At 44.7% G+C, this 13,655-nt stretch overlaps 1 protein-coding gene across 3 annotated transcripts in view; it reads left to right on the top strand.

The window, feature by feature from the left end:
- The window catches only part of tjap1 (tight junction associated protein 1 (peripheral)), a 75,383-nt gene that overhangs the window by 50,793 nt on the left and 10,935 nt on the right, over positions 1–13,655 (top strand). For all 3 annotated transcript variants that reach the window (XM_020481595.2, XM_020481594.2, XM_020481596.2), the window contains 4 exons: positions 2,738–2,899; positions 6,746–6,812; positions 11,681–11,788; positions 12,046–12,129. In XM_020481595.2, the coding sequence (XP_020337184.1) occupies positions 2,738–2,899; positions 6,746–6,812; positions 11,681–11,788; positions 12,046–12,129 (421 nt within the window). The remainder of the gene's footprint in view (positions 1–2,737; positions 2,900–6,745; positions 6,813–11,680; positions 11,789–12,045; positions 12,130–13,655) is intronic.

The following is a 13,655-nucleotide window of genomic DNA, read 5'->3' as shown; positions in this document are numbered from 1 at the left end:
TACATCGGTTGACAGACCGATCTTCCTCTCTCCATCCCGTTGTTTCCACCATACTCTTCTGAATGGGAAAGGTCAGAAAAGTCCAACTAAAGTCACAATAGTTTTGTCAGAAATGGTTTCCCATTAAGAACACCTGCTCTTTCCATGACACAGACTGACCAGGTGAATCCAGGTGAAAGCTATGATCCCTTATTGATGTCACTTGTTAAATCCACTTCAATCAGTGTCAATGAAGGGGAGGAGACAGGTTAAAGAAGGATTTTTTAAAAGCCTTGAGACATGGATTGTGTTTGTCTGCCATTCAGAGGGTGAATGGGCAAGACAAAATATTTAAGTGCCTTTTGAACGGGGTATGGTAGTAAGTGCCAGGTGCACCAGTTTGTGTCAAAAACTGCACCACTGCTGGGTTTTTCACGCTCAACAGTTTCCTGTGTGTATCAAGAAAGGTCCACCACCCAAAGGACATCCAGTCAACTTGACACAGCTGTGGGAAGCGTTGGAGTCAACATGGGCCAGCATCCCTGTGGAACGCTTTCGATACAGAGGTCAAAAGGGCAACTCAATATTAGAAAGATGTTCTTAATGTTTTGTACACTCAGTGTATATCTCTCTTATGTGTGGGAATACTTTTGGTGTTTTTGCAGTCTTTTATGTCCAACAATTTTAAAACAAGAAAGGGAGAACATGTAGTTAGGGTCACCAGTTTGGGCAACCCTGGTGTAATGCACGTAAAACCCCTGAACCTCTAAGGATGTGTTTTACAAGTGAATTGAAAGACCGTTTCCCAATCCCAGTCTTTCAAAATCCTTTCTGAAAGCTTGGGAATATCTATTTTCTCTTATCACAGTTATTTTTCCATTGCGCCTTAATTTACCACTCCTCCTGTTTGGCTCCCGGGGAGCATCTCGATGTGCAAGGCTGTTAGAGGTGTTTTGTAACAGCCTAAAAAGGACCCTAACCGCAGTGCACTCCGGTTCTGGGTAGTCTGTAATCGCAAGACACCTTTTATGCTGTGACATGCTCATTTTGCCTTTGCTGTTGCACTGTAATGCTCAATCATCCAGTTTAGATCTAATGGTAGCCACGCCTTGCTTTTATACACACTGTGCATTGGTTAGCAGCAGCAGTTCTGTGAAAGCGTGTATTCTACCGTATAATTAATGTACATTTTTATCCCTCACTGCTTATGTGTATTTACAGCATAGCAGAGTGGATTACGCTCCTTTTGTTGTTTCTTCTTCTTCTTCTTCTTTTTTAAACGTAAGGCGTAAGCTTGGCTTCTTTTACACACCCACTCTCTGTGATCTGAATAGGATCTGAGCTCATGTTTCTCATGTCATAATCCGCATAAACATATGTGTTGTGTGTGTGTGTGTGTGTGTGTGTGTGTGTGTGTGTGTGTGCGCACACATACTTAGCTCAAGTAAACTTGTACAGGGTTACAGGGTAGTACCCACAGACTGTGCCAAAAACCAATTTTCTGCCTTTTTCCTCAAACCCGTGCCCTGAAAGAGCCAAAACGGAACAGAACCGTGCAGAGAATGTGAAATCCTGTGTGTAATTATAGAATAAAACATTGGCTGCCGCCCCACCAACCGTAACATACCATGAATTATTGATGTTCTCTTTTCTTGAGTCGCCCTGGTTTTGGTTGGCAAAGTGTGTCTGCATGTGTAGGATACACGTGGGCATTTTCCTTCCTTCCCCTCCGGAGCTGTCAACTTTGTGAAGAGGACTACCCTGTTGCTCTGGAAGTTTGGACGGGAGCTTGTCGATTTTAAAGATTTTGTGTCCGCCAGCTGTTAGGTGGGGGAAAATGTCCCATTTGACTATTGCAGATGCAGCACGGGGGAACCGATAGCGGTGCGAGGGCTAACTTCATTCCACCCTGTCACACCCAATCACACCCTATGACAGGGTAACGCACCTGGATGCTCCTGTTGTGGTCCCCCGTCTGCCGATCAATTGCCTGGCTCTCACAACCTAATCTGAGCGCACTGGAAGTCTTACTTGAACATACATCGGTGGACTGTAGTTAGGAGATTTTTTTTTTTTTGCTGCTAACTGCTGTCATGCAGCAGAGCGGCCCCCTAGGTATTTGGGTCTGTCTGAGCCGGTAGGACAGAGACCCTGAAAACAGTGGTTTTAATCAATGTGCAGTGAGTGAGTGGGTGGCTGGATGCTGCATAGTGCGACACACGGTGTGGTGACAGGATTGTGGACAGTGGATTGTGGCAGATGGCAGATGTGTCATGTCCCATGGCAGCTGCTCCGTCCCCCCAGCGTCCTAACAGCTGCTCCCATTAAACTCCACAGACACACTAGGACAAAGGCAGGCAGCCACCCGACACACACACACACACACGAGTGCTGTGGACAACCATGTGTTCGCTCTCTCTCATACACACACAGAAAAGACGCATACTTTCTGTCATAAATATGCACTCATGTGCATGGACCTTTCTTTCACATATGACATTTACCCCTCATGTTAATCGTAGTTGTTAATTATGAATTCTCTATTCCCATTGACATTATTTTCAATAAACTGTGACCCTGAATTTTGGGTGAGTTCTGTGGCTGAAGCAAGTTCCCATGGCTCTCTGTTTGTCTTGTCAGTCTAGTCACTATGTGTGAATACAGTACTGTCTGTGAGTCATTCCACTGCACCTGGGCTGACTGCCCCCCCCCCCCCCCCCCCCACCTTCACCTCTCTACCACTCCCTCTCCCCTCCAGGATCCTGCAGCAGCAGAATGAAGAGCTTCGCCGGCGGCTCTCCCACACCACCCACAAGATGGAGGCCATGGAGACAGAGTTTGAGACCAGCCGCCACTACATGCAGGGGGAGATGGGTCGCACGCGCGACGACCTGGAGAAGATGAGAGACAAGTTCCGCAGGTGACGAGTGTAACCTCCCTCATTTCCTGAGCCCATTATCAATGTTATGGGAGGCACTCTTGCCACTTCCTGACATGGATAATATTTCATTCCGTTACACCGGACACTCACTTCCTCTCCCAACCTCACTTTTTTCGGAAACATAAAGATGAAATGAATACCTTCCCCGGCAATCCATTTTTAATGAATCTGATCAAAGCTGTTGAATTAATGAGAGCTTAGGCATCTGATTATGCAGCTAGTTGTTACTTTAATTTCTTCAACCTCTGGGCATGTTGGATCGTCTATTTGAGAGCGGTGTGGGTGGGGGGAGGGTTGGGGGGAGTTTTGTTAAGTTTCTGCCACATGGAAAAAATGTAGATGCCAGAAAGTCTGCTGTTTTATCTATGATGTATCTATCTATATTTCAGAATGTTGTTCAATGGGAGGATGTTACCATAGGACTCTTCAGCGCCTGACCACACTTCCTCTGTCAGCCCTAGTTAGTGACAACGTCAGGCCTTCCTCTACAATACATGACCACCAGTCCCTTTTTGAGTTAGAACTCAGAGCCTGAATGTTGAGCCAGAACAAACGTTTTAGTTGTTTATGTTCTTGACTTCGTTCTATACCACATTAGGGGCACACAACTATGGTTCTTCTGACATTTGTCTTTCTTTCAATCTTTCCGCTGTTGAAGAACCTCTTGATTTAAAAGCGTCTCCTGCTTTCCCTGGCAATACACCTGCAACCCGCCTCTCAGTTTTTGGTTAATAAATCAAACTCTACACATCTGCTTGTCAATCAAGTTACTTCTGAAGAAAAGGGGCAGGCCCAGTCCCACCTGTGTACAACTTTGTAGCTTGTTAAATAAAGATTTAAAATGTTCACAGTTTAGCGATAAAAGCTTATTTAACGAAAGTTGGTCTTGAAAAGCCTGGAAAATGCGCGCTTTGATTCCTAAAAAAAAAAATACAAAAATTAAAATAGATTTGAGTATTTTGTTTTGCTCCTAATTTGAGTTTAAGTGCAGGTTAAAGAGGCCAACATGACACGTGCGTAATGGTTGGTATGCATAATCCACCATTTGAGACAAACTCTCTCACTTTAATGAGATTGTAAAGCATATGTTATTATGGAAGTGTCATGGTAATGATGGATGAGTTTCCCACCACCACACACAGGAAACCCTAAACTCCTCCAGAGGGAGGACACAGGGCGGCAACACATTTTCCCATATCTGCTGTCGGGTGCTAATGGTTGCCATTTTGTTTCTTAAGCATTTTGATCGTTAAATATGTTGCTTGCTTTTGAATTATTTTCGTAATACATTTCCTATAGCTTTATATGTCAATGTGCTATTTCATTTTCATCTCGCTGTCCACATGTATGTGGAGAAATAGATTAGCTAATTTTACTGTTACGAATGCTTTGGCTCTGGGTTGCATTAATGTGAAGTTTAAGTCAAGATTCCAGGGAAAAACCACGTGGCTGCTCATTTCAAATCTCGTGTGTTGTGTGTGTCACATTCAAAAGCAATCATCCCAGTTTATCTCCAATCAAGAGGAATCTTCCTGTTTTTCGCTCTGAGCAACCAGTCACTTTCACTATCCCTGCAGTGTTTCCATCAATAAATCACAGAATGAGGCTAACATGCCTGTGCGATGGTCCATCTGCATTTCCGTACTAGATGATCACACATTCAAATACAGCTTCAGCAAAGATGAGGGTTTAATTGGATTACCATCAGTTAACTAGTGTGCTCCACTCGTATGTCCTATCTGATTATCACCGGGCAGCACCGTTACACAGATGTTTTCAGAGATCAATATCTGAAAAGGCTCTGGGAATGAAAAGCCAATTGTTGTAATTACGACAATTTTTGTATTTTATTTAGCTATTTATTTACTTTACCAGACCCATTAGCAGCATTCACATGTGACTCTCTGAGGACTTTGTTTGATTCGTTTACGGCTGCCAGACTATTCAATCTGACTTCTTAGCGGAGCCATCAAGTGACTGTAATTGCGCTCCCCAATTTGAAGTCCATCAGCGCAAAGTCCGATCAATGTCTACCCTCTGAAACCCTGAAATGCTGCGGGAGTGTGAACGATGGACTCAATACTGTAAGTCCGGATAAGAGCGTTTGCTGAATGACTCGAATGTCAAATGTAAATGGGCACTGCTGTGGTCTCGGTGGGAATCGGTGAGCTTTGCTCAAATGTCTATTCACTTTTGATTGGGGGAAAAAGACAGTGAAAGTCATTGGCGGTGATTTGCAGCGAAGCCTTTATGATTAGTGAGGAATGCAATGGGGGGTAAGAAGAGATGCTGGTGTTATTGGGAAGGACAGCCCTTTGGGAAATATGTCTTAAAAAGCCAGAGGTTTTGTACTATGAATCCCATTGATACACACTGGTATCACCCTGGACACTACAATAGCGATTTAGTTTCATTGCATTAGGGTTGTAATATAGATGAGGTTAAACCTGTGCGCGTGTCCATGTGCAATATTGTTTGATCAATGAATCAATCACGTGGCCAGTTGGCCCGGGGACAGCAGTTATTGTGACACGTTCACGTCTGCGTGGTCAAATGAGCACCCAGCATGGCTCATGGCAGAAAGAGGAAATGAAACTAGTAGGCTAGAGCCTGGCCCTGGTGCAGACCTGACTACCACGGAGAGGATCACCGGCTGTTAGACTCTGGCCTTGTAATCCCCTCTCGGTGGAAAGGGTGACGGGCAGAGTGCTTTGTGAGCATCATTTGTGTGCTTCTTAGACTTATATTGGATTTCATGTGTTGGATTTTCAGATGACAGTCCTGCGTTCATACCCTCTGGGGTTTCTGTGAGAGAAATATTTGTAATTTAACAATGGGACCGAGAAGTGATGACCTTTTTTTTAAATAGATGTTTTTCTCTCCAAACATCTGTTTCTTGGTTTAAAAAAAAAAAAGTCTCAAAGGGAGTTGACTTGAGCATAGTTTATCATGATTCACGCTTACTGAAAGCTTAAGGCGTGGCGCACTTTAGTGCCCTGAACTTCTGGACTACCACACCTCTTTACTGTTGCTCACCATTACAAAGTGTGAGCGTGACTGAAGGTGGTGCCCAATCAGGGGTCCTATACAACAGGAACATCAATACCTCAAACATGTCCTGCAAAGCTATGTGGAAAATCAGTATGTTGCCATTTTAGCCCTTTTTTAAAATGTTCTCCATAATTGCATTCCATGAAATACACAACCTCTCACTTTTTTGAGGAATTTATCTAGCCAATTTAGGAGGCAGTGGATAGTGGGAAAGTAATTGCTATTGGTCCTATTGAAATGGGTTTAATACAGTCCCCTCTCTCCCTTTTCCTCCCATCTCTCGTAATTTGTTCCGAATGTCTAACCTGTTGAAAACCGGAGCGAGCAAAACTCTGATGGCTTCATTAAGTCTGAGAGGATTCGTACCGTGCTGCTGTTGAGTAGCAATGGAAATAAAGTGAACTAAATGTGCATGGATGTGACTGCCAAGATAACTGCTTGCATACTTGTACTGCAGGATTTGTCTGTTTTCTGGTGCCTCATTGTGGAGATAATTCTGGTCTATATGGCAATTTGAATTATTCATTTGACAACCAGACAAGACGCACGAGAAGACAACCGCGTAATCTGAACTATGATGGGAGGCGATTGCACTGAAAAAGAAAAGTGGTTGACGAGTTATTTTACTGCAGTGCTACGTTCTGTACCAGTGGGCTCTGTGTCTCAGTCTCTGCAGCAATAGCATCTGTGGGTTTCCAATACGTGTTCTATCTGGATGGGGCTCAGCTCTGTAGACACGGTACTATTAACTGAGACACATTCTGTCCTCCACAGACTGCAGAACAGCTACACCGCCTCCCAGAGGGCCAACCAGGACCTGGAGGAGAAGCTTCATTCCCTGGTAACCTTTCACCTTTCAACTCTCCCACCTGCCCTCTTTGCTTATCTATAGGTGTTCATTGGACATAAATATTTCATGTTCTTCTGGTGACTACTTTTTTTGAAAGGAAACATTTACACACAACTTAACCTGTACTCCATTTCCCCAAATACTGCTTTTCCTTTTAACCTTTCCCTGGTCAAAAGTATTGTAGATTTGCAAACACTACAACGTCCAAAGGTTTCTATGTCGAAGGAGATTCCCAGCATGCCAGGTCAGTGGAGTTATTCTGTATTGGGGAAGAACCTTTCCCATACAGCGGTGTGTTTTTTATTTAAGAGCCCTCTCATTATGCCATTATCCCACACCTGTCAGCTAATTATGCCGCAGGGTCTCTTTTGGAAGGTTCTGTGGTGCAGAGTGCTGCAAGGAATTAGCACAGAATGATCTGGCCTTTCATTTGAAGTCAATTCTCTCCATCACCCATGTCTCTGCTAGCCCCTCTTGGAGATGGGAAGGTCCACAGCTCTGCTATTCCCCCAGGCAGCACGCCAGGCAAACGTGTGTCTGTGTGCGCGAGCTCACACACGCTCCCGAAACCACACTAGGTGACAACCAGGGGACTCTATTACATATTCCCACAATGTCAAATCCCACACTGTCCCTTTAAAACATAGTAACCTCTGTATGATGCTGTACGTTTTATTGGATGATTATAATACGACTCATCAACCATACAACCAATCAGATATTGTGTGTCAGGACATAAAGTATGCATCTATGTCCTCTAATATGTATGCTGCTGTTTACACATGTGTGATGGTTGTTTGATTAGCCCGTCTCTGTTGGTGGTATGTGTATGCGTGTGCATACGTTATGTCTATTCTTTCTCATCCAATCACATTTAGTCAAAGCAAACGTTCCCACTGGCCAAATATTAATTTCCCATAAATATGTAGATTGACTAATGTCGAAATAGTTTGCTGTGATCCTTTGCTGGGGGCTGTGGTACGATCCCCTGCCCTCTGTGATAGCTGTGTGACAAAATCAAAGTTCAAGCTGCTCTGTTTTACACTGACAGGGAAATAAATGATGTTGCTTGGTGTAGTGTGCAACTGCCAACTCTCCGCATGGCAAGTGATCTGAGCACCACTACAAGCCATCCCACTTGACTGCCCATTACCCACAGGCTAGCCCTACCCAGACTGGATTCACACCACAGATTTACTCTGCAAACATTCTACTGTCTGATTCTGACTTCAGTCCAGCCCTGTTAATTGTCATTGTAGAGGAGGTAGCTTTAGGAAAACAGACGAGGACTGATGGGCCGGTTGGCGCTTTGTGTTTGGGACAGGTGGTTTGTTTGTGTGTGCGAATGAGTGAGGCTGGCCCTGATGTGAGGTAATCTCTTTGCAATTGGCAGAGGATTACTCTGTCCAAAACATGCTCTGACCCCCACAGTCACCTTGTCAACGGTGGCCTTTAAAAAAAAAAAGAATGCACAGTAGGGATAGGCAGTTAAAACGATGTCTGTGTTTTGAGTCCTCTCATCATTTTTGAGTTCTTGCATGTTACCGTGGAACTTGGCTGAACTCAAAACGTTCGCAGTATGCCATCTATTGTTCCAATTACTGGTTGTTCTGATGCACGACGGAAAACAAATCTTTACACGTTTTCACAGCATTTGACAGACATTGTTGTCGGTCACTGCTTATTAATTTAACCTGCACAATGGTTGCATTTGTACATTTTTGGATTCAATTATTAAACGAATTGCGAACCTTGAATCGAATTATCGCGTCCTCGCCGCCGTCCCTAGCACACAGCTCACAAATCCTTCCTCATCCTTGTGGATTCCATTATTTTTGTGTTAAGCCTAAATTGATGCAATTTTCCCGGTTCTGATTGTGTGGCTTTGGAGTAGGCCTATGGACCACTGTCTAACAGTCCAGGCTTAAATGACGAGCCAGTTTCAACCTATTCTGACGTGCTGCGTTAGAGGAGTTCGCAATCAGAAACCATATTAGCCGATGACGCATGGGAGATCTCGCCAAGTGTCCAAAAGAAGAGACCAAAATGTTCTGTGTTGTCTTTTGTTTTCACCATCCGTCTCTTTTCTTTTTTTCTCTCTCTCTTGTCTGTTTCTCTCATTCTCTCCCTCTCTCTCATGCTGCTGCTTCGTGACGGGCTGTCTCATCATCATCAGGCTGCTATCAGTCAAACCTGGGTCTACGCAGTTGCGTGATCATTCTATTTCTCTCCTGTCTCCCTCCCTCCATCCTCCCCCTGAGCATTTATTGCAGTTGTCATGTTCATTACTGCTCTGCTTGTCGCATCTGAACTAGGAAAGTCTCCCCATCCTCTTGTCTTGTCCTGGCAAACTGCTCCAGATGTCCCGCAGTCATCATCCTGTCTGTGTAGCTCTGCTATGGCCCCTATGCATGGGGGCTGGGTTGGGCATGAAGGGCCGGGCGATTATGTGTATCTCTGGGTGTGCCCAGTGATTGAAACTTTTTTAGTTTTCAAGTCCCCCACCTCTCTGTGCGCTTAGTGTACAAACATTAGGAACTGTTTCCATGACATAGCTTTCACCTGGACAGTCTATGATCCCTTATTGATGCCAATTGTTAAATCCACTTCCATTTGTGTAGACGAAGGGGAGGAGACAGGTAAAGAAAAATATATTTAAGCCTTGAGACAATTGAGACATGGATTGCGTATGTGGGCAAGACGAAAGACTTGCCTTGTTAACGGGTTAATGTAGTAGGTGCCAGGCACACCAGTGTGTCAAACTGAAACGCTGGTGGTTTTTCTCACACTCAACAGTTTCCCGTGTGTATCAAGAATGGTCCACTACTCAACGGACATCTAGCCTACTTGGCACCGCTGTGGGAAGCATTGGAGTCTACGTGGGCCAGCATCCCTGTTGATTAGCTTTCGACACATTGTCGAGTCCACGCCCCGCCGAACTGAGGCTGTTCTGAAGGGCAAAAGGTGGTGCAACTCAATATTAGGACGGTGTGGACTGTGTATCCCCTTTACCATAGGCGTGTTACGCTCTGCAGCTCAATGGGCTGTAGAAGAGATCACTGGTGTTTTATGGATGTGGCATTGCCCAGTCAAACTGTCTCTCTGCATCACAGTGGCTGGCTGGCTTATTTCTGTGTGCATTTTGTATTTCTCCTCGGAAGCCTCTTCAGTTTAGCATATATAAAGCGAATTGGTTAATTATTGACATGGCAGCCAGTGGAGCAGGAGATGCAGTCTGGGTCTCATTCTGTCTATATGTCGCTCAGTAACTCCCTTTCTCACTGATTCTCTACGGACAGATGAATGACGGCTCCTCTTTTCTACTAAGTGTGATTTAGTGGTGGTGACCACACCCTCTCCCTCTGAGGATTGGATCGAGCTATTTTCATAGTCCAATCATGTTGTGCGATCGATCACGACCTCTAAAACAACTGGACAGAGCTGCTCAGTGCTCACTTCCGTGCAGGCTTCAGTCTTACATCTAGCTAGTAAATGGACAATGTCAGATAGAAGATGCAGGGAGGACCCACCCCCCAAAGTAAGACATTGTGCTTGGTGTGTTCACCAATAATGATGTTGATATTGTGTTAGCAGATGGTCAGAACAGCAGCCGTGGTCCAGGCCTCTCTCAGCTGTTCACAGGGTGTCAGTGCAGATCCAAACCCCACGCAGTGGGCTCACTGGAGGCTCTAATTTGGGGTGGGATGTGGTAGCCTAGTGGTTTGAGCGTTGGGCCAGGAACTAAAAGTTTGCTTGATCGAATCCCCGAGCTGACAAGGTAAAAATCTGTCGTCCTGCCCTTGAACAAGGCAGTCGGACCCACTGTTCCTAGGCCGTCATTGTAAATAAGAATTTGTTCTTAACTGACTTGCCTAGTTAAATAAAGGTTCAATAAAAAAATAAATAATAATGAGCCTGTGGTGAATATTAATGCAATGATCTGGGCCTGTGCTTGCTTGCTAGTTAACACACACACACACACACACACAGAGGAGTCACAGCATTTGGATCCGCACACACAATTAATTAGTCTGGAAGTTCTCCAGCTCAGCGGTTTAGGGATTGTTTTCTGTGAGAGAACGTACTGAAGCCCAGAGAAACTACTTTTATTTCCTTTTTTTTCCCCCCCCTGTTAAAACTTGAGAAATGTTGCACGTATAGTGTGAGGTCCCTACTGTAGCAATCCCAATTTGTTGGCGAAGTCATGGTTACTTAAAAAACACTCCCCATAGCCAATCAGCACCACAAGCTATTCCTGTGGTACCTCTGAAATCCCCTTAATCCTGATTTTTTATAATGACGCATCAGTTAATATTAGTGCTGAAGCTACAGAGTATTTGATCAATTGTTGCCTATTATGGATTTCTGCATAACCCATCTGTCCTGTTAGTGTGACTCACATAGCTGGATGTTAACGGAAGCCATTCACTGGCTCTCTTAACGATACAACGGCGTGTCACCTGCCCAGCTGTTTGACTGCAGTTCTAGGTTATTGTATTCCCCAAACGTATGGCGTGAGTGCGAGAGGGAGTAACCGCATTATTAGGGTGACTCGACTCAGACCCAGAGCTCCCACTTTGTCCCTTCATAATGTGCCATCGATTGGTTTTTATGACATTTTCTGCGGCTGTACTTTTTTTTGGTTTCTCTCTCTCTCTCAACACACCGCTGCGCTGAGTGGCTAGCAACAGCCTTTGGAGGAGGAGACTGGCATTAGCTGTAATCAATGAGGAAATCCCCATGTGTGCTTACTTAAACATAGTCCTGCAGCTAGTGCTGGCTATGGTTATCCCTCCGCCAGTGATGCATGACGCTGCTTTTCTAATGTTCTGCATCCCACCACCATTATCCGTCTGCAGCTCCGTAAGGTGGAGAGAGACAAGAAGACCACGGACCAGGAGATAGTGGAGCTCACCAACAAACTCCTGGACGCCAAGAACACCATCGACAAGCTGGAGGAGTTGAACGTGGGTGTTGTCACACTGTCCCTCTTTGAGTTATCTCATACCAAATATGAAGTTAGATGTATAGAACCACAGTGTGTATGTGTGTGTGTAAGATTGAGACCTTGAACAGTTCAACCACCGTTCTGAGAATCAAAGTCCAAGTGCTTTGTGAGAAATGGACGTTTCCAGAATACCTCTAACTTAAAACAAAAATGTTATCCTTTTCTCTCTCCATACCCCTACCCTTTCACCCCTTGTTCTATTCTTCTCCCTGACAGGAGCGCTATCGGCAAGATTGCAATTTGGCCGTGCAGCTTTTGAAGTGCAATAAGTCTCATTTCAGGAACCACAAGTTTGCAGATGTAAGTACAGCTCTGATCGTATGATGTGAATGATTACATCTCATATATATATAAAACGCCTTCCGCTTGTCATGGTGGCACTGTTAGATCTTTGTTTTGCCCTCCGCAGTGACACTCTTGGACATGGGAGAGAGAAAGAGGGGAGAGAGCGGTCGCCTGGGGGACTTTTGTCTGACCCTGGCGTCAGAGAGGACTAGGCAAAGAGAGAAACAAAGAGAGTAGAAAGAGGGGGAGGGTTAAAAAAAAGCAGAGGTTTGCCTGGCCGCTTTATCACAGCTCCTGGCCTTTGTGTGTGTGACCAATCAACTCTATGAGGTGGACGATATACAGTACCAGAAATACTTTCTTAGTTTGGACGTGCCATTGACAACTCAGTCGCTCTTCTCACCTCTGGGTTCTGGCCCATAATGTGATCAGTGATGTCTCTCCACTAAATCCAGAGCCACTGAGTTCAACACTGGCTTTCATCAGAGCTATTAAACCACAATAGCTCTGGGTAATCAGCACATCAGCTAACAAAGGACTTGAAGTCAGTATGAATAAACAAATCCATTTCAAAGTGTTGTGCTATGAATTTCTCTTAGATGAAATGTTTTTCTCAGGTGTACAATCCATTAGATTCTTATTTCACTCCCTGAGACTCTTGAATAAATACATTTAGTATGAGCAGCTTCCCTTTTAGTGCCAAAGTCCAACCCTACCTGTGCTTTAACAATCCAGTCCCTTATCAAATGAGAGACAGTGTTTGGAGGTGAGGCTTAGTGACTTTAGGGTCTTTTCTCCAGTCCATTGATGCACAGGGCTACCTGCCGGCTCGAACACCTTCAGTTAGTTTATTCATCTACAGTGCTGTCTTAATTCCTGATACTCTGGTTTCCGGAGGACTATTACTACCGATGCGCCAGCCAGGTTGTCGCCGCAGGGCCGTGACAGACTGCCAGGAGCCAGGGCTATTTTTAGGAGAAGTATAATTCATCTGAGCAGAAATATATCTCCCAGTCCTGCCATAATTCATTACAGGATGTGTGGCAGCCAGGATTACTGCTGTGGAACCTAACAACCTGCCTCAAACTGCAGATCTCTTCTCATGCCTCAATGTATTCCATTGTTTTGTGATCAGCTTATTTATACTTTGAGGGAACTATTTTATACTCTCCTATATTAGTCATGAGCATTTTGCTTACCTGGTGGTTCTATGCCAAAGGCAACTTTAGTACTTAAACACACATTTCACATGATCTTCTTTAAACTGCTCAAGTAGTCAAAGGCATCCACGTTGTGCAGCCTGTTCAAACACTTGTTGATTGTATGGACTTCCCTTAGTGAGCCAGCAATCTCCCCCCCCCCCCCCCCCCCCCCTGAGCTTGCGAGACTGATTTTGTGTATTTATATGCCACATAGCGGATGCCCCCCCCCCCCCACACACACACATGCGACTTAAGGTACAATGAGTGCATACATTTGAAGCATCTTGGAATTTCAAATATCTTGGTGTTTCCATCATCACCCTCTGACCAACTAAGCTA

This window comes from Oncorhynchus kisutch, linkage group LG4, assembly GCF_002021735.2.
Source record: "Oncorhynchus kisutch isolate 150728-3 linkage group LG4, Okis_V2, whole genome shotgun sequence".
In the NCBI taxonomy this organism is placed as follows: domain Eukaryota; kingdom Metazoa; phylum Chordata; class Actinopteri; order Salmoniformes; family Salmonidae; genus Oncorhynchus; species Oncorhynchus kisutch.
Note: the sequence above shows the minus strand (reverse complement) of the source record. Positions and strands in the feature narration are given on the sequence as shown.